Source organism: Pseudoliparis swirei, chromosome 14 (assembly GCF_029220125.1).
Source record: "Pseudoliparis swirei isolate HS2019 ecotype Mariana Trench chromosome 14, NWPU_hadal_v1, whole genome shotgun sequence".
NCBI classification, from domain to species: domain Eukaryota; kingdom Metazoa; phylum Chordata; class Actinopteri; order Perciformes; family Liparidae; genus Pseudoliparis; species Pseudoliparis swirei.
This window is the reverse complement of record NC_079401.1, coordinates 6,960,287-6,981,943: the sequence shown is the minus strand read 5'-3', so window position 1 is coordinate 6,981,943 and position 21,657 is coordinate 6,960,287. Positions and strand designations below refer to the sequence as shown.

At 46.1% G+C, this 21,657-nt stretch overlaps 1 protein-coding gene across 2 annotated transcripts in view; it reads right to left on the bottom strand.

Annotated features, from left to right (window-relative positions):
• The window catches only part of ptgfrnb (prostaglandin F2 receptor inhibitor b), a 36,103-nt gene that overhangs the window by 6,380 nt on the left and 8,066 nt on the right, over positions 1-21,657 (bottom strand). For both annotated transcript variants that reach the window (XM_056430789.1, XM_056430788.1), the window contains exons 4-11: positions 20,853-21,260; positions 18,717-19,130; positions 11,609-11,755; positions 11,358-11,518; positions 11,077-11,197; positions 10,269-10,488; positions 9,993-10,180; positions 6,975-7,094 (exon numbers count right to left, since the gene is read on the bottom strand). In XM_056430789.1, coding sequence (XP_056286764.1) covers positions 6,975-7,094; positions 9,993-10,180; positions 10,269-10,488; positions 11,077-11,197; positions 11,358-11,518; positions 11,609-11,755; positions 18,717-19,130; positions 20,853-21,260 — 1,779 coding nt within the window. The remainder of the gene's footprint in view (positions 1-6,974; positions 7,095-9,992; positions 10,181-10,268; positions 10,489-11,076; positions 11,198-11,357; positions 11,519-11,608; positions 11,756-18,716; positions 19,131-20,852; positions 21,261-21,657) is intronic.

Sequence of the window (21,657 nt, the reverse complement as noted above, 5' to 3'; positions counted from 1 at the left end):
GTGAGGGAGGAGCCCCACGTGGGACCCAGTGCCCCCAGCAGAGGGAGAAAAGCCTTAGTTTTTAGTGACAAATATCAAGTTTTTTTTAACTTTTCTGACGCGACTGTCAATCACTCACTAATAAAATCACTATTTACATGTCGAAGGATCGGAGTTTAGATTTTAAATGTTTTTTAAAATCTTTATTTGACTAAATAATCTGCGTCCAAATCAAATTGTTTCCAGGATATTCAACCTTCCTCTTTATAATCCAACAAATTACCTATTCTTTACAGCGCTTGTATGAAAAAAGGTAATAAAGTTACCGTGCCTCCTCGGCTTTTAGCCGTTTTGTCTGGAGAAGAACACAACAAACGTCCGCGGAGTGCTTTGTGCGAGTCAGAGCGGATCCGAGGGACGAAGAAGATACATCAGCCTCAAAGAGCGAGAAGCACAAGAAGAAGAGGCGATCACATCACCAGCGACGGTGATGTCCAATGACAGGAGGACGTTTTTTCGCCGGGTTTAATGCGCCGAGTCGTCACAGCTTCGCGAGCTTCATTACTGGTCTGGTTCTCGGTGGCGAAGCGGCTTCAATAAGCGGGAGGAAGTCGGACCCTGGTGATCCGAGGAACTACAGTACATCTCGGGATATCTGGCTCCTGTCTGGGCTCATAAAACTAAAATGGCTGTCTGTGGAAATGAAGACAGTCTGATTGGATTTCTCTGGATTAATCCCCAGAGGACAGTCCAGGACGTACAACTGCCTGAGACACACACACACATACACGACTGACAATTACCAGCAGCACTACTAATGAAACTGTGTGTTCTCTGCTCCATAAAGCAGGACAGCTCTGGTAGAGTGGAATACTAAACACTATAAAAACACTATTTAGCCTCTCGGAAACAAAGTCGCTGGGAAGCAAAGTCTGACTCTCCGAATGCTTCGTAAGACCTCCAGTAAACGAGTGCGAAGGTCACTTGATATTTGCCGTGTTTAACATGCGGACGCCCTCTCAATTCACGAGTTCCACTCACACATTAAGTCAACACCTTAATTTCCAGATTCCAGCTGATAAAATAATTTGTTTGATATCTTCCTGAATAAATGTGATCATTAGCAGGCGAGTAGCAAAGATTGCATAAGTTCAAACGTCGTTTCCGTCTTTTCTTCCGTCGCGAAGTAACAGATCTATCTTTGATATCTATGAATTAAACACTAATAATCATTTATTTTATATAGCGCTTCTCAAGACACCCGAAGTTGCTTTACAGAGTCCAGTAGTCATACAGTCATACAGCGCCTTTAAATAAACATTCTAAATAATTTATGTCCATATTAGTTAATGTGGCGAAAACGTTCAACTTCCATCTCTTCTCTTCAAAACTTCTGGTAAAAATCACACTAAAATCTGCAATTTGGGAGGATTCCTTTCAAGCTGCATGTTCGCCCCCATTCCTGTTCAACTGGGAAACCTAATGGAGTGAACATTATGGCCCCGCTCGGCTTTTCAGCTCAACATTTTCAATTTGTGTTTTACTGTCCTTTCTTCTCTCCGCCATGTTTGGATCGCCGTTTGATGTTTTCATTCAAGCCTCTTCTTGCTGAACGCCTGGAAAGAAGTGGGAGTTTGGATTTCTTGACATCATGTAGAGGCCTCTGAACACTAGAAAGCAGTTTTTGACAACAATGAGACAATGGAACCGAAGCATCAACACGAATGGGAAGTTTCGGATTCCTGACAAAAAGAGGCCTCATCTGTATTTCTAACGGCTCACAACTACCAGCTTTATAAGATTGGCTGTATAGACTGGGCACACTGGGGGCTCCAACTGGAACCATTTCAAAATAAGAGCATCAGTTCACCCGAAACAGTTAATGGAGAGAGAGAATCATCAAGTCTTTCGGCTCTCATCCCCTCACCAATGTCCATCCTCTTCCTTCAACAGCTCTTCCCATTCCTGCTCTCCTCTTTAAGAAACTTTGCATGTTGTTTCCGAGCCACTCTTCCTCCATTTACTGCCTCCTCTATTCACTCCATTCCACTCTCGCTCACTTTAACAATCTGTTTGGCTTTCTCTCTCTCTCTGCCTTTTCTTCCTCCACCTCGTTCTGTCTCCCCAGCCGGCTAACGGAGCGTGAGATTGGCTAATTAACGGCTGCCTGTCGGCCCTGCAAAGACAGCTGGGTAATTTGGTGCGAGTGGAGAGGAAGGGAGAGAGGGAGGTGAGGAGGATACGAGGAGCAGAGGAGCCAGAAGAGGGCAGAAGGATGTGTCATTAAACATACCAGACAGTTATTTATAAATATGGTTCAGGTTGCCAGGTGTTTGGCAAACGGGCCAAAATCCTGTCTGCATTTACTAAAACTGGTCCTGCACTGCTCTTTAGAATGCATGAATGTTAATTGCAGCGATAACGGAAACGACAGACTGAAGGTGCGAAAGCATGGCTGAGAGAAACGTAACAGCGAGGATCCTGGGACGTGACGCCGAAGAAGAAGCGCGTAGAAATGTCAGCTGACGGAAGACTTTCAGCTCCAAGCCAATCGGGTTCTCTTTCGTTTGGAGTTGTGTTCGAGGCCACCTGATGAAACCTACTCCAAAACCTTTAGCTGCCGCACGCCCCACCGTGTCCACAGCCATCTGCTGCTCAGCGCTGGGCAGGTAGCGTAGAGCCGGCTCGCGAGAGCTCGCTCTGCTGAACACAGCTGCCGGCCGCAGCTGGAAACCACGTAGAGAACATCGAGACTCAACCAAAGGAGTTCAATGTGCCGTAACACCGACACGACGAGCTACACAACGCTAAAGCGCTCCTCGGGGCTGAGGGCAATGGAGGACACGAGTACACATGACATTTGATCCCATGCTCATGTCAAACTAGTGATAGGTGCAGCTTTAAAAAAGAAGGCAAAGCTCGATTTTGTTTGTTAAAAGCCGGAAACTTAAAGCCAGAGCCCACGAAGACGCGCTTGCTGTGTTTTGATTGAGCGTCGCAGGCTCAAGTTAAATACTTGTAATATATTATTTTTTTCAAAACAATTGCAAACAAATCAAGTTTTAATATTCAGATTTTGTAGCAATTTCAATATTGATGAAATGGTAAGTTTTGAGATTCTCATCCCATGCCTCTGATCAGGTTTGCAATAATCCATTGAGTATAGCTGCAATGATTTATGGAGTTAGTTTATTATGACATTAATCGCAACATTTGTGATGATCGATTGGTTGGTAAGAAAAGAGAACACAAAGCGAAAAAACACTTAAGATGACACCGTCACATAAAAGTTTAGTTGACTTGATGAATCCCTTTAACACATCCTCTTTGACACTAAATCTCAATGAAATCATCTCGATAGACCCTCGACGATCGAGCCTTATTTTTCTGACCTAGAAGGAGCGTCCGTGTGAACAATTGAAGTACAAAGCTTTATTTTCTCCAAGGACGATTAGAGAAAGTTATTTTAACTAAAGTCAGAGCAGAAAAAAAGCGACCGTCACAACTTCAGTGTGTAAAAAAGAAAAGGAGTGAAAAATATCTCTTATGGTGATGTCATCTCATTCCCACTGATTTCCAGTGTGCAGCATCTCTGCAAACTGCAACGGCATGCCAGTCATTCCTCGGGTAATGGGTGCTGTGTGTCCGCAGGCCGAGATAACACATCAAGGCAAAACACGGGGTTGAAGAGATGGAGAGACGCCATGCAGACACGGCGTCTCGGACTCTACCAACTGATCAGGAAATCAGCACAAACTACGACCATAACAACAACAACAAAGAATGCACTGATCACCAACGGGGGGAAGGGAAGAAGGCCCAGTCCTCAATAAAAGGAGATGGATCCAACAGATATCCACATGCAATTCTGGTCTCAAACCTCCAGACAGGAAGTGATGAAAGAAGTGAATAGATCGACACTGATCATGTCCGACGCTCTCTGTCCACGCCGGATTACCCACCAGCTAACGTCTGGAGGTATCGATGCGTGAAGCTGATGAGTGCAACTTAAACAGAAATGAGTTTAAAAAGGCTAAAACCTAACAAGAAGTCTCAAAGCTACGATGTTCATCTCAGCCAAACGACACATTGACGATTTAAAGTGTCCTTTTTAAGAAAATTGTGAAAGCTACAGTTTTACAGCCAGGAAACTTTAAAAACTGTTCTTGAAAGAATCGTGTGACAAACGCTTCAGCTTACAGTTGTGACATTTAAGTCAAAATCACTTTATTCTTAATGTAGAATTTAAGATTGTGCCAAAAACAAACCAAATCCTGTCAAATATAAATATTCTGCACTCTTCAGCTCAATTAAATCACCCGAGACCAAGAAATGTAACTTGTGTTTGTATTTATATTTTGAATGACGTACGGCATTGTAATTTTGATGTGGCATATTTTTAACCTCTCTCCACCTCCAGAGTGCTGCTTCCATAAATGGAGCAGGACTTAAATATCGCAGTGAAAAACAAGCCGTATTTATGAGGATAGTTATCAGCTTCGATAATAAAAGGGTAAAGGGCATTTATATGGCGCCGTGAATGTGATCACGAACTGATTAAAAATGAGGGACGTTATGTTCCGTGTGCGAGTCTTACCAAGTAGCCTTCAGGAAAAACAAGCTCCAACAGGAAGGAAGTTTTCAGCCATCCCTAAGGAATGTGTGTGTGTCACACTCGCACACACATACGTGTTGCTCAACTTTCTGAGTAAAGGTCTGAAGTTCACTTCCCATATTCTTGAGTCAGAACTATGAGCCACAAAAAAGGTGAGCTGGTAACCGCTCAACCAATCACGCACACACTAAAACAAAAGTACGCCGTCACGCCTCGCAGAAGTATCGTTGAGTGTGCGTGCAGGTGAGTAAGATCCCCTGAGGAAGCGGCGGTTTGGCCGACGGCCAAAACCGAGGCAAATGAAAGCGCCGCGCCTTTGTGGACAGACGTCACTCGATACCCGGCCGTGAATTGCTCCCATCGCGTTACGTGGTACGCGTGAATCGCTCAGACTCGTGACACCGCCAGTTACCGTCTCTGACTCAGAGTTACCCGGCTGAGACACAATTCTGTCGGTACTGGTAGTGCTTCCACCTGCTAGTGGCGCTCTATGCCACTAATATCTAGTGGAAGACAATGGGATGAGTTTCAGTGTTGATGTGAAAGGAGCATATTAATAGAGGATCAGTCTGGCCTTCTACTGTTTTTTTGGTTGATAATGTCCCATTCCTCTGTGCCATAGAGCTCCATTAGAGTCCAACATGTATTAAAAACACATCAATGTTCCTTCATTACCACAAACGCAGGGATTGTAGTTTATTTTGATCCCACATTCACCAGCCTGATGCTGGAAGTACTCACTAGAGCACCGAAATGTGTGAAGCTGAAAATAGTCCCCGACGAATGCAATCTGTTGTCGGCGTTCCTGAGCAGCACTACAGTTGAAAGTGATTAAAACCACAGACACAATAATGGAGCTACATGTTTTCTAAAAAGGGTAATTTCACCCAAAACAGACACACACAAAATATCCCCCGATGGGGTCTCTAGACTTTCATTTAGTGTCAATACATCGGTCTCTAAAACATATGCCGTCATCCAAAATACTAAAATAAAAAAACGCCTTGAAAGATTCAACAGGAAGACGTCTTTGAGAACACAGTGTGCTCGTTATAAAGCACAGAGCTCACTGGGGGTCACTTTCAAAACAGACTTTCTTCAAATGTAGTCCCAATGACACCCGTTCACAGTGACATCCATGCAGAGTAACCAGGACACTTGTTTTTCTTTTCCAGAAAATACAGAACTTCTATGCTTCCTACACCGGTCCTCTCCTCCCTCCCTCCTTCCTTCCCATAGCGAACTCGTCCATGCGGATCTTCCAGTTGTGATGCTGAGGGGGGGATTTCTTCCCATGGTGCAGCTGTCTGTGACAGCCCGCTCCGCCACCACAAACCCACCACCTCCTGCTGCGAATACACATCTGTGTTAATGTATGGGCATACATCACATGCCTACACCACATACGTTCCTGTGAGGACGCAGGTGCAAAGAAACACATATGTTCACGCAGCAGAGGACGCTGCTTTGAATCCGTTTGTGTTTGCGAAATAATTTGAAACGACCAAACACGCGAGAGGTCTGAAATGAGTTTGATCGGCTCACGCCGAGGATGCAATATAGACGACACATGCCGGGCCCGTAAGGAAGGATACAGAGAGAGGTGGCGGCGTGGAAGAGATGGTGGCAGATGGGACGAGGGAGGCATTACACATTATGTGATAAGTTAAAGAGTATGGAGTGACAAAGAGGAGGGAGGACAGGAGATGGATGGATGTCGAGTGAGGGAGGAAAGGAAAGGAGGGGGTAGGACAGAAGAAGAAATAGTTGTGGGTTTCCCTGCAGATGGTTAGTTTCTTAAGAAGGGAAAGAGCGATGCGAGACATGAGGCGTACAAAAAACATTCATCATCTGCATCTTCAGTCCTGTTCACAATAATGTATACAACATATGCAGGGGACCTGACAAAAAAGGTACCGCTTAAAATGTTTTATTGCGCCGGCAAGAAGCGCGGTGAAACATGTCGGTGCACTCAAAGTATGTGCAGAGAGCGAGGAGCCCCGTCTGAAAGATACAACACCACGGAGTCGTTTCTCTCATCAGCCAACAGCGAAGACAGAATGATGTTACAACCCACAGAACAACCACACACGCACAAAAGAAAGTGAAATAATTTAGAGGGCTGTGTGTGAATGTGCATGTGTTAATAAAAGCGAGAGTTGGCGAGTCTATTTCATCTCCACAACCAATAGAAATACAGGAGCCACCATTCCCATTAGCGGCACCGTTGACAGGTTGTCGGGTGAAGAACGCACACAAAGAGTGTGTACGCGTTTCTTAAAATACTCAGGAGGGAGAAAAAACTGAAGAGAAACCGTAGCTTCTAATGATTCATTGGGTAGATGGGTAGAAAATGAGTGTGCGAGTGTGTGTGGTCTACCTGCGAGAGCACGAGTCTTTGGGGAGGATCCAGAGACGCTGAGCGAACACTCCATCTTGGCCGTCTCCCACGGATACACGATGGAGGTGTCCGATAGGAGGTCGACGGCGAAGGACGGGCCTGCAACAGCAAACAGCTCAAATAAGACGGCAGACATCAGAGGAGCTCACCGTCGACCAAAAGGACTCATTTACACACACAAAAATGGGCGAGAACTGAATTGTGTTGTGCAGCCTTGTGTTGCACAATAACAACAATAAAAAACTCCTTGAATATCTTTGCATGTTCAGTGGATACTCAATCAGAGGAGAGAGAGACCTGGCGAGCTCAAGGTCATTAATGGATGACAGACTGCAAAAATATAGCTAATAGATTGCGATTAGACTGACTTAATCACCGTGTAACGTGGACGCAGGACTCTTTCACAGCAGACATGGTGGATTATTATCGTGTGAAAAAGGTGTTACTAATAACATTACAGTGCTGTTCTTGTACCAAGAGACCAGCGTGCTCTGGTTATTTGGTCATAACTGCCGACTTCATGCTCAACAGCCGTACAACTTCATTTACCGTCAAGTGTGAAAGCCGGAGTCGTGTTGCGTTGATTTTTTTTAAGCACGTGGACATTTTCAAGTCGTCTCCGATTACTATAAAGATTATTCTGACAGTTTTCCCCCCCGAGAGCGCTGCATTCCGCCACCGTCATGTGTAAACAATCTACTGTATAATTCATGCACAAACAACATGTGGAGGGATATGAGACGCATTCCCTGGGTCTCGGCACAGTTAAGCTGGAAGTGAGTCTTAAGGTCTTGAATCCAACCGGAGCCGCCACAAGCATGGCAATGAGGCAATATATATATATATATATACACATTAGATTTTCTTTCTCTATCAGTAGCTCATTTATTTCTTGATTGTTTTTCTAACTCCCTATGATGAGTCAAGTTGTCTGAGCTCTCCGTGCCATGAGAGGAACCTGCAACAACATTTGGTTTCATGGGGACAGAAAGTCCTTTTCTACACTTCTTCAGTGTACGCCCTAAATGTCGACGCACAGTCGTCAGTTAGAAAAGTGATTTCAGAAACCGCTCTGAAGATAAATAAGGAATTTACTTATGTGGGTTTCATGTTTGGACAATGGCTAAAATATTTACCTGCTAATTTCAGCGCATTGGTCTGAAAAAGTCAGACTGTTTTAAAACAAGTTTAACCGGATTATGTAAACCACTTATGTGGAAGCAAGAACAAGAGAAGAAAAGGCCCCAAACAATTACAGCAAAGTGCCTCGGGTCATGTGATTTCTGTAGAGTCTCCAATTCTCAGGGGTAAAGTTGGAGATTAAAGAATAAACAAGAATGAACGATAAATATCAGATTCAGCTTGAAAGAATACAGAATTTCCCTGAAAAATTAAACCCCAACTCTAGTTTTTCTCTCTCTAGCTACTCCGTATTTATGTCCCCATCCATCCACCTAAATTACTTAACTGAAATATTTAACAGTTCACGTGCTGCTGAGACTTTGGATCTCCACAACATGTCTGAAACATTCAAGATACAGCTGGAACCGTGGGCGGCTCGCCGGTCTGTGTGTGTGATCGTTAGATACACACACAGACACACAGGCGCACGCACACACACACACACAAACTTCCGCCCCCTGATGCAAGTATAAGGGGTTCTTGAAAAAGTCTCAGTTTGAAGCTTCAATGCCGCCTGTGAGTGAGTGAGTGTGTGTGTGTGAGAGTGTGCGCGTGTGTGTGTGTGTGTGTGTTGCCCTATGTGGGATCAACTGAAAATGTTCAACTTGGATACACACACTTGAACAAATTAAAGATTAAACACACGCATACACACACACACACAGGCAGGAAAAGAAAAGGAAAGCAGCAGTGCAGCTCTCTGCAGATGGCTGATTGGCCAAAGGGCTTCACTTTGAAGATGTGAGAGAGGGAGAGAGGGGCGAGAGAGGTAGAGGGAGACAGTAGGGGTGAGGGAGTGAAAGGATGGCGGAGAGAACGGGGGAGGAAAAAACAGCAAGTGATAGCGAAAGAGAGAGAAAGTAATGCTCAAGGGCTGCTGCCCTCCCCAGAGAAGGATAGGAGAGATTTCTTCTTTTTTTCATATTCTACAAACCTCATTCAGATGGTTGAAGATGCTGCAGCTCTTAAATCAAGCATGCAGACAATGTGTTAGTCGGGAGGAACCAGTAAGTACTCCCAGTACAGCTCGACATATGCTGGACTTTTGAGGCTGACATACTTTGATTTCTGTTTTCAAGACTTTTATTGTGAAGCACTGACTTTTGTTCCCTGCATTCCTGCCCTCTTTCTTTCTCCTCTGTGCATCCTCCTCCTCGCCATGTTCTTCCTCACCTATCTCTATTTACTCCTACCCTCCTTTTGTGTTTCCTCCCTCTCTTCGTCCTTCCCTCACTTCTTACCCTTTGCCTCTCTCTCCCTGACATTTCTCCTCACCTTTTCATTTCCTCCTCCTCAGCCCACTTCAACACCTCCTTTACTTTATCTTTCTCCGTGTGGCCTCCCTCTTCTCTCCTTTTCCGACGCTCCCGTTCCTCCTCCCGTCTCCCACTTCCCAGTCAGATCAAAGAAAGTTAAGTAGGCCAGTGGCTGTGGTGGGCGTCAAAGCGCTTAAGGTGTGTGTGTGTGTTTGCTTATTTATTTTTGTACATTAGATAATTTATGTTGATTATCATTAACACTATGTGGGTGGAGGATGTGTGTATAACTTCTAGAAATGTGCAGAACAGAACATATTTCTTGAGACAGTTCCTCCAGAATTTCCAACTTGGATTTCTTTTCCTCAGATTGTTATGAAAGCTACATTATTGACAAATCTTACTAGTATTAGAAGATATTTCCACCAACATTTAGCCTTCAATTGCACGCTGCCTAAATGAGTGCAACGTCTTCACATTTGGGAAAGTACTTAAATGATCTGAAACTCGATAAAAAGTGTGTGTACAGGCGGACACACAACACACACATTCGACCCACCATTTTCCTGAAAGTCGATCTTGACCTTGTTCGACTCTGCGCTGGTGGCTCTGGTCCACGCTTGCCCCGCCTGCTGTTTGGTCCACGCGGTGATGTCACACCAGTAGAAACCTCTGTCGGACAGCTGGACGCCCGCCAGGCGAAACCGAAACTCTGCCGGGCCAGACTTCGTCAGAACCAGGCCGTCTCTGAGCGGACACAGAGAGAAAAGTACATTTCAAAATAAAACCCCAGTGTAAGCTTCACCCGCGTTGCTGTGTGAATGTAAGCGCGTACCTCCTGTTGGGGTCTGTGGCTCCGCCGTGCTGCACGACGTTGTCAGGGCTGAGGGTCATGATGGTTCTCACGTTGCCCTCCAGGCTGTCCTGTGACTGGACGAGCACAGAGTAGCCCGCCTCCCCGAGGTTCTCGGTGACCACGGTGCAGCTCATCTCAAAGGTAGCCCCGCCCACTGAGGCTTCACGGACGCGTTTGGCCACGATGTTCAAAGTGGGATCTGAAAACGACACCGATCAATCAACTTTAGGAGGGACATCATTCAGCCCCCCAGAGAGTCTGGGAACAGGAAGTGCTCAGCGATTACACCATGGACTTCTGATTTAAAGCAGGCACACGCACACACTGCAGTGACATCATTGCTCAATTAGCTAAATTGGGGGCACAAAGATGAGAAAGAGTGTGTGTGTGTGTGTGTGAGATGCTCTGAGACAAGGGGTCTGTTGTTATGTGGGAGGATTTTACTATGAATTCTGGAAACGAGATGTGGACATTCGAGTGTATTCATGAAGCTCAACAGCAGCGTTACTGTGGCCTCAGTATTAGGAGGTTTCTTTTGTCACGAATGTGAGCTGAATTTCTCCCAAAAGAAGCTCATTAAACCTCACAACATGGAGTAAATGTTGATTTCCCGACGGAAGAAAGATAGTTTATTAATCCCGTCTGTGCCTACTGTTTTCATCTGCATGTAATAAACCCACCAGTTTGAATCTGAAGTAACTTTAACGGTTAATGTGTGAAAAAAAGTGCATCCCTTGAAGAATGATGTAATCCTTCAAAACACAACAGATAAATGACGTTTCCTCACGTTTGGTATCCCATCGCACAGCCAGCTGCGAGCTCTGGTGCACGGCGGTGTTCACCATGTCTCCCTGGCCGGTGACGCTCCACGATGACACGCTGCACAGGTACTGGCCCATGTCGATCTCCTGCAGGCAGCGAGCAGCGCCACAACGGTCATTTTCAGTTGGAAGAGGAGCTCGACTAATGTCTCTTAGTCACCGGTTTACACTTATTTATTAAAAGGAAATATATTTTGGGAGAAATTATACCACGTGCATCAAATGCTGTCGGGTCATTTTGTTTTACCTGAGTGCGGAGGAACCGTAGTTTGAACGTGTGCGGCTGGACTCTGGTCAGAGTTATCACGCCGGTCTTCAGCCGGTCAGAATACATCGCTCCCGGCAACAGGTTGCCATGACCGTCCAGGGAGCCGATGGGATTCGAGGTCTGAGGATCATTCCCGATGCCTGCAGGGGATTGGACGGGAGACAATGAGAGGAGGTGGTTTCTAGTCGGGGAACGGCCTTTGGAGATTTTATTCTGGAGATTACAAGTACCAGGAAGCGTGGTGTGCTCCCAGGTGACGCCCAGACGACCCCTGAGGGGTAGATGGGTAATGTTGGTCACGTGACACGCCAGCTCTGTGGGTTCAGCAGTAGCTTGGGGGTTGAGGGCGGCTTCCAGGGTCACCGTGAAGCTCGGTTCTGTGAAGAAAAAAACAGAATAAAACTCAACGTTTAGAAGCGTTCGCTGACTTTCAATCATCCCAGCTACAGGACGAGGACAGACACGTTTTGAAGCTTGATACTGGGTCACCACAATCTTGCCCGATTATGAGAGCAACACAATCCTGATGAGTAGTGACAAGCAGGCTGCAACCACCACGGCTGAATGAGACACGTGGGACTACCAGCAAAACACGCCTAAAACTAAACAAAAGCCCAACCCAGAGCCTTTGAGAGGCCAAACAACGGCTGCTGGAAAACAGGGTATTGTACCGTCAAAGGGAATCCACTTTCAGGCTCAGTTTACTTCAATTAGTTCGACCCTGTCAGAATAAGAGTATGCACGTAGTACCCTTTTAATTATCCCCGTCGTCGGTATCACTGGGGCTGAAATTAAAACGAGTTTCAGGCACCCTGATGATTGAACAACAATATATCGAGTTACAACGCTGCTCTGCCTCTGGAGAAATTATTCCCGTCCCAGCAGGAGTTTCTCTCATCAGTCGTCGCCGTGGTTTTTGTCATTTTACAACAGTCATGAATCTCCAGAAAAATGCAAAGTGAATCCTGATCTTTTTGTGTTTCGGTCCTAAGCCGAGCGAAAGACCTGAATTTACACCGTTTACTGTGAGAGGAGCTGTGCATCACAAGGTTGATAGTGAGTGTGTGTGAGGCAGGCCCTCTCAGTCAGACATCCAGATTGCACCTTTACGCCTCGACGAGCAGGAAACATAAAAAGATTTCCACCTGCCGACTGAGATCCCACACACTCACACACACACACAGCTATAAATACAAGCACATACTACAGAGTGTGGCAAAGGAGGGGGGTTGTGTGATGTCATTTGGACGTCACACACACCAACTCATGCACTGTCACCATCTGCTGTGAAACACACATGCACACACACTTTGATCGAAGTGAATGTGTGAGGTTTCTAGCCACGCGCCTCTCTCTGAAATGTTACCATATTTTTAGTGAAGCAACTCGTCACCCTTCAGGAGCTGTGGATGTGTGCAGCACCCGGAAGGTTCAGTCTACTGGATCTGAGAGACCTTACCCATGTATGCATGTATGGATGTATGCATGTATGCATGCATGTATGCATGCATGGATGTATGCATGGATGTATGCATGGATGTATGCATGTATGCATGTTAAAGCCAATAATGACAGTTGTATATTGACACAACTATTTCGTGCCACAATTCAATAGAAGAATACTTTCCCAAAGATACAAATTAAAAAGCAGCTCGCAAGTTTCATTAAATTGGACGTGAAGCCTTTTTCAAAATCTTCAAACGCAACAAGAAAACATAAAAGTAACTTTTGGAAATGTCTAAGACGTCTCACATCAATGAATTCAGCTGTAATCAAGTTTGTAGAAGGGTTCATATACGAGACGATTTACTGTGATTTTGAAATAATTTACAGACAGTGCGTTTCTATTTCGGCATTCAAAAATCAACAACACGTCCCACTGATTTTCAGGGATGTTTTAGAAGGTTAATCTGCATTTGCTGCTGGCAGCTGGTGTTTGTTTACATGCATAATACTGAACATGGAGAGCAGATGAAGAGGGTGCTAAGTTTGGGGTAAAGGTTGGCAGTTGGTTTGGGTATTTGAAACAAAAAGGAATTGTGAAAGCGTGGTGGAAGTCATACGTCAGGTAGAAAGACCAAACTGTTGCTGAATAGATTTCCTCTCAGAAAAAAAAGAAACCCCAAGTTAAAAAGACAGCGATGTCGCCGACCTCATGTCAAGTCCTCTGAACCGAGTCGGACTCTCCCGGCCTCTCTGTAGGGCTCAGCGGTGTGGAAGTGGTGTCAAAGCAGGCTTTGAAAAGAAGAAAAGGCTCCATTAGTGCAGAGAGGGGGGAAAATAGGTCAATGTCAAGAACAAAACAAACCGCTTTCATCTTCACGCCCCGTGTTCACTTTAAGAAGCTGGAGGCTCTCGGGTCGTTTGCGGGGAATGCAACGGTGACATTCATTTTGCGTCCGACTGGATCCGAACGTTGTGACATCTCACTCGTTACGTTTCTGCTGCTGGCCGAGCGGACCGTGAGCAAACACAGGCTTCTCAGTTCGGAGAGGGAAAAGCTCTTCTACGGGTTTTATTTCCCTCGGCGATTAAATCGACCAATTATTTTTGTTCTCAATTAATAAACAATTAAACTGTCAGCTAGCAGAAGTTCCCAGAGCCCATTGTGGCGTGTTAAGTATATTGGTTTGTTGGAACAAAATATTCAGTTAATTATTATAAAAACGGCGGGTCATGGGCCAGGGAGTTTTCCGCTTCGGCTCATTTACAGGTGGGCCGAGCGCCACATTGTGTTTGCTAACAAGCGGAAGAGGTCGAGCGTGAACCGCTGACCTCGGCAGCGACGATGACCACCGAGCAGCCGAGTCCAGAAGAAATGCTGCATTCTGCCAAAACAACCAGAGGCATGCGGGACTCGGGTTTCACTCGTGTGCATGCGTGTGTCAGTGTGTGTGTGTGTCATAGGAAAACCAGATATGAATAAGCCACTGGAGCCATTCCCTACGTCTGTCAACACTCGGTGGGTCTCCCCAGACGGCGGGGATGGACACGCATTGAACAGCTGTACGTTTCACGTCGCAGATTACAGCTAGAACAACGTGTAATCAGATTACCGAGAGTTACGGGCTTCCCAATAACGCGACGTTATTACGAGAGGCTTTATTTAACACGGGACAAAGTGAAAACGCTACCGTTTTACAAGCGCGCTTTTATGCAGACGACAACGTCCCGCAGCTTTACGTGTATATATATAAAAAGTCTAAATAATAAATACTTTAATTATGTGTGAAAATGGTGGCAGCTTTTGCGGCACACAGACAAACCGCGCCGGTGAATGAAGATGGAAGCTCTTCATCAATATTTATGCTGAGCGTCATAAAAAGCACAGACTGAAGCTCCGCACAGCCTGTGGCGATGCACAGCCTCCTTAAATTAGCCGCTTTTTATTTCTCAGAGTTTAGGAAACTGCTGGAGAGCCGCAGGAAAGCGTCTTAAGCGGTGTCCCGAGGGAAGAAAGTGCTTTCCATCAGTCAACCATGTACGAAGTTAGCATGACTGAAGGTCGTTGCATTACTTTCGATGGATGCTTACGCCGAAAAAACTGTTTAGTTATTCCCCCCCCCCCCCCAAACACAGCTCATTTACATCAATGTCAATCAGATATGTGTAGGAGGAAATTCCCTGAAGGGGGCAGTTCTACTGTTTATTGCAATTATAGAGTAAAAATAAAATAATTGCTGCAACCGCGACTGATAGCGCTGCAAAGCGCCTCCGAAAGTCATGGATCTACTTGGAAATTCATCGTACTTGTACCTGAAGGGACACATCTGGCGAGGCTCCCAGCCTCCATAAACATATCGTAATCCCTGCACACACACACACACACACACACTGCAAAATGAAGGGGAAAAAAAACAAGCGTGGAAGGAAAAAGCTTTGAGATGTAAACATCTAAAAATGTGCAGGGCTGCCACGTTGCTGTAATGTTGCTCAACGGGTTCGCCACTACGATCCCACTTCATTTCCTCTCCTCACACGGTTTCCTCAAGTGGCCCTCGGAGCTCAGCCTGGAGACACGATCCCTACGCTGTGCGGCCAAGGTTTTAGGTCTCCCATCAGTCATGCTGGAGAACGACAGAGGGCGTGACCTCACTCGGCGTGGGGGAGCAGCTGACACAGAGACTCTCTCACAGCAGAATTCCTTCAAAACAGATCGACCGGTTTCAAGTCTCTTGACCTCCAGCGCGGTCACAGAGGCGGAGATGTTGAACCTCGTCAGGATCATTTCCACATTGAGCCGCTCCTTAAGTTTCCTCGCATACCTCGTGGCTAATTGAAAGACTAGACTACAAAAAAGCCGCCACCTTTCTCTTTTGCACTCATTGGATTACATGTTGTTACTCTCAACTATCACACCCGCCTTTCTCATCCTACCCCAGAGCCAAGAGGACCAGACACCGTAGACAGTAGCCGCCTCGACCTCTGCGAGAAGCAGCTGACCTCCGGCAGCCCGGAGCGGAACCCTCCGACCGGTTTAACTCCCTAATCCTGCCTTTGCAAAAAACAATATACGAGTTTATGAGGAGCGTTATTGGAGAAACCAAACCATGAAGATGTGTGGCAGCGGTCTGATGAGTTGGCATTCCAAGCTTTTGCAGTGAAAGCTATTCCATTCAAGATCCCACACTCATCCTGTGTGGTTTGAGAAAAGTTGGAAAGTAGAAGCATTAATACTCGGTAAACAAGAGCAAGAAGCCATATCTATAAAAATAGAGACAAGACTCATCTCAAGTTTATATATATACATCAATATTCTGTTAAACTGTGAAAAGTAGCTCAGCCGACAACATGCACATAGGGGAAGTGTCACCATGGGTGTGGAGAATTACACCCTATATAGCTGTGTGTGTGTGTGTGTGTTCCAGCTGTGGGGAGCTCCGATACAAGATCTCGTATACTTTTGGTGTGCTTCCTGGTGGGATGTGCTTGCAGCAAAGCATCGTGGGAAGAGTGGGCAACCTCAAGGCCACACATCGACAGAATAGGAACAGATTGGTTGACAACACGCACACACACCGAGACACAACATGTAATACTCTAGACTAGAGGATGGCATTTACGAGTTGCATTCAATTAGTAACATCTCATGGTGCATGTGTGTGTGTGTGTGTGTGTGTGTGTGTGTGCGCGTGTGCGTCGGCAGTAAGGAGGAATTTATACCCCCAGGCAGAAATGTAGGAGTTCTAGCAGCGAGAACAGCCTCATAGCCTCAGTATGTGGGACACACACACACACAGTGTTTGAAGCATGTGTGTGTGTGTATTTACACTCACACAGATGAGGGAACGAAGTGCACGTCTATAAAGGCCGGTTGATATTTCTAAATGTAACACGGATGCTCAAGGCCTCAGGAATCTACTCTGTATCAACAGGAGATGGTTGTTATTTTAACTTAAGGGCTCCTTTTGACATAAAGTACAGGATGAGGGATTCTACAACCAGAAAACACTCCACACAGTCCTCTGAGAAGGACTACATTTGATTATTTTTTAACAAGGTACCTTATCCTGTTTCCAATTGTGCTATTCTGGAACTACTCTCGTGTAATCAAATGAACAACAACAACAACAACAACTGGCATCAGGTCTGCAGAACATCTTTACTGTGGGTGTTTAACACGAGAACTACACAAGTTGCACATTTGTTTGTTGTTCAACTTCGGCGAATAAACGCTTTGCACCAAAAATTAAATATCATATTCCACAGACATACACTCAGTTTAGCTTGACTGGATTAGTCCGATGCAGGTTAACGCAGGAGCATTTCAGCCTGAGAACACGTATTGATATGCATGAAAACATGTATGTTCTGCGTGTGTAGCGTGACGGAGCAACCCCTCTGATGTGAAAGGACAACATATAGTTGACCTTGAATGCTATTTCTGTGTTTAAGATCTTTTACAAACACTGAATGGAGAGGAAGCACCGGGCAGCCAAGTAAACAATGCAGGAGACATGCGAGAGGGGAAGGGAGAGCCACACATATGTGTTATTTGTGTATGCATGCATGAAAGTAAGGAAGTATGCATGCATGATATGTCCAGTTTGTAAAATAAAAAATGAAAGGAATTTCAACTTCCTTAAAACGAGTCAATCTGCCAAAACACTTTCTGGGAATTCCCCAAAGCATTACTTTTAGCACACCGAACTGATCAAAATTATGCAACACGGGTTTATTTATCAATTTCAGTCCGTTTCATTGGGAGTGTGTCAGAAATCCAACTGCTGTGACGTCTTTGGTTTTTGGCGTGACAGTAAACAAAAAGAAAGAGGATTCACCTTTCCTAATTTATTCAAGAAAATATAACCTGGATTTAGGTCTTATTCTAAAGATGACAAAAATATCAGAATATAAATCCGCTTTTTTAAGTGCAAGTTAAGAGCCGGCTTCTGACGTTGAGATAAATCTTTCCGCTTATCAAGTCGGGCATCGCACCGTGGAGGCGCCTGCAGCAGAGGCAGTTGGCTCCATTGTCTGTCTGCGCAGGCGAGGCCGTCTGCAATGTTTACGGAGCCATGCGCGTCTGTAACCTCCTGAACCTCTTCTACATACCCGATCCATCTTATTAGCTCCCTGCGCAACCTTTTCACAACAGACTTTCGGTTCATCTTGGACTAGTTACAAATCACATGAAGAAATCAGATACTAGCGTCGCTTCTACAAGCTGATTGGCATGTCCTCTTTTAGAAAGAGGACACAAAGAACCACACGGTTTGAATGAGCATCCTGATTGGACATCATACGGATGGAAAGAAAAGAAACTAATTCCATATCTTACACGTCACCTTCGCAGCCACATGATGTAAAATCAAACACGGCAGTGAAAGAGGAAGGAGAAAAGCCAGACAGACGGGGAAACCACCCACCATGACAGTAATTGATTGCAATGTCGACTGTGGCTGACACCACTTCTCTTTAGAGGCAGGATCAGAGCATCACACACACACACACACACACACACACACACACGCACGCACACACACACACACGCACACGCACACACGCACACACGCACACGCACACACGCACACACAGCAGAGTGCAGGACAGGCATGACTAATCAATCGTCCTCGCAGCAGGAGTCGACAGCGGACCGGAGGATTAAAGCGTTTCCCCCTGGAGACGCCAGATTCAAATGTGGCACCGTTACACATCTACAAGTCGTGCAATGACACGGACGCGACACGCACGCGGCCCTTTACATCCATTTGTCGCTCCAATATTAACCAAATGTTGCACAGTGTCGGACATCAGACACACGCGCCGTTTTCTAAAAAGCAGTGCGCCGCCATTATGTCAAGAAACGGGGAAAAAAGAAAAGGAGACACAACTCACTGGTCTGCGCCACCTTCACCGTCACAGAGGCGGATGTTTTCTCCGCCGCCATGTGCCACCGAGCTCCGCCTCCCGAGCTCCTTCCTCCTTTCTCGATGAAGGCTCGGACGCGGCAGGCGTACGGCCCCGCGTCCTCGCCGGTCACCCCCCGCAGCGCCAGCCTGTATTCTCCGGCTGCCGTCCGCTCCAGGCTCGCCGCGGCCCTCTTCCCCGGCGCCCCGCTCGAGGACGTGTTGGAGATCACCACGCCGCTGCGGTCCATGGCGACGATGTCGCGGTCGCCGGCCAGCCAGGCCACCTCCATGGCGAGGACGGCCATGTTGTCGGCCGCAACGGAGCAGAGGAGGGTCAGCGTCTCGCCGGGGGAGAGGAGCGGAGGCGAGGAGGATGAAGCCGTCACGCTGAGGGACTGACCTTGAGAGGACAGAGGCAGAGAATCAGTTGAAACGTACGGCAAAACAAAGTTTTTTTTTTTTTTTTTTACAATTTAGAAATAATCCAGCTATAAACACTGAATTATTCTGCTCGCATCACATAACGGTACTTTGGGACTCAGTTTTTAAATTGTTTTAAAGGTGATAATGTACACTATAATCCCAAACTGCCGCCCTGTTTACAATTGGAGATAAAGGTCAACCTGTCCGTCAGACGCAAAGAGAGGATGGGGTCTTTAAAAAGACAAAGTAAACCCAATCTACCCACAGTTTGTTTTCCCAAGCATCCTCTCTGCTGCGATGCTGAAGCAGAACTTTCTATTAAAGAGCAAAGTGCGTCCTCAACACTCGGCTCAGGGGTTCGGACGCGGTCTCCAGGAACAACGTAGGCAGCAGTATGTGGAGAAGAGTCTCTGTGTGGTGTCTGGGAAAGGACAAAAGGCACAAAGCCAACTGTGTTTGACTTTTCTCATCTTCTTTACTCTCGTCGGTAAGTCAATATGAAGTGACCGGCACACAATGGACCAGAGACCCGTGTGTGTATCGCTCATCTCTGGTTTCATTACAAACCACTGGGTGTTTCTCCAGCACTTAAAGAGGATATGGTGGCCCAGAAAGACAGAAAATACAGTGGCCACAGCAACCACAATGAATGAGAGGGGGAGAGAGAGGGGGGGGGGGGGTAGGGGGCCTCTCTGAGGACAGAATGAGACAGAAAGACAGACAGTGAGGGTCACGAGCCTCCTGGGTCAGAGCGAGGGAGCGAGAGAAAAAAGCCTGAGAGGAGAGGATTCCATTAAAATAAAAGACAGCCGCACAACAGAGAGGGAACTCTCCCACGTCCCCCTCCCCCTCTCACCATTCAGTTCTCTCAAGTGTCTCTCCACATCCAACGCACAGGAAACTGTGATCAAGAGCTGAGACTGAGATTTCAGGATTATCTATTGCTCCCTTTAGAGCAACTATCCACAACATAGTATTACCACCGGCACAATTACTGTTAAGGATGTGCAGGGAACCGTTTAATGCAAAGTTTATGTTGCACAGGATCACTTGTACTGAGCAGACATGACCCGTAGGGTCTGGAAACTGTGTGCAGAATGAGCTCACGGCTGTTCGCTCACATTTCAGTTGTGACTCAAAGTAGTAAGTACGAATTTGGACACCAAGTAACCCTCAGGTCTCTTTCCATTTCTCTCATGTAGAAAACATGGAGGTTTTTGTAGCGTGGATTTACTTTTATGCAGGTTTTTCAGTTAGTCAATTTCACATGTTATCACGGTTAAGGATGCACATCACAATTTATCCCACGTGTGAGCCCTTTGGCCCAGAACACAAAGTCCTTAAAACTCAAGGACCTCCGGACCTTTAGACCACAAACAATGCCAAGGAGAGGTTGTACAGATGTGCTCTGGTGAGGGTGAACAGGTGGTGTTAACAAATGAGGGGGGTGGGGGTTATAACTACACTTTCCCTGTTTAATTGACCCGTGACAATTGAGTATCAAGATGAGGGGGAAATAAGCATTGAAAGTGTTAAACCTGCATTAAATAACAAAAGAAATCCAATAATAATGTCCGTGTTAAATCTCAGCTGTAAACGCGGCTCCACCAGCTTTAATGAACTGCATGTCCTCAACTCTGGTCCGTAAAAGACATCAAAGTCATGATTCGTGTGCAGTGACGGGTTTGTCTCTCTTTACCTGTGGGCGTCACGGCAACCGTTCCCATCTCTCTCTTGCTCTCCACGATCTTGATCCATTTCCCCCCGTTCTCGTGGGTCCATTCAGACCCGTTGCACTCATAGATCCCTTCATCGGAGGTCGTCACTTTGGAAATCACCAACTCAAACTGTCCATTCCTCCCGGGGACCAATCGGATGCCTCCGTCGGCGTAGCGCCGGGCGTACTTCGCCCCCGTCACCACGTCTCTCTGGGGCCCAAATACCAAAATGTCCTCCGACGTCGCGCCCCTCTTCACCGACCAGGTGACGGACAGGTAGGTGGGGTGGGTGAGCTCCCGGGTGACGTTGCAGGAGAGCGTGAGTTCACTTCCTTCTGGGACCACTGGGGGCGGGGCCACGGGGGAGACCCTGAGGGTGTTGGGGATGACTGACGGGGAAAAAACAAAGCAAACATTTTAGAAATACATGAAGGGAGAATATCGACGAATACAAATGTCAGACAAGAAACTGCAAGCTCTGTGTGTGTATACATACATTCCATATATATATATTGATATATAGATACACACACAGAGTTTAGGTTAGTTTGATTTGAACTGAGATCACATGTTAGCTCAATGTACTTTTGCTCAAACCTTTTGGAGTTTAGTGAACATCAAACCTCTTGCCCATTAAAAATGGCTGTTCGTGGGTGTTTTTTTTGGCTCTTTCATTTATTTTTGAGTGTTTAGTCTTCTTTAGTGTCGCTTGTGCATAGCTAGGTGGATAATCAGCAGCACATTTGCATTTTTTCTCCATTTTTCTGCTTCGTCTATTACTGGAGG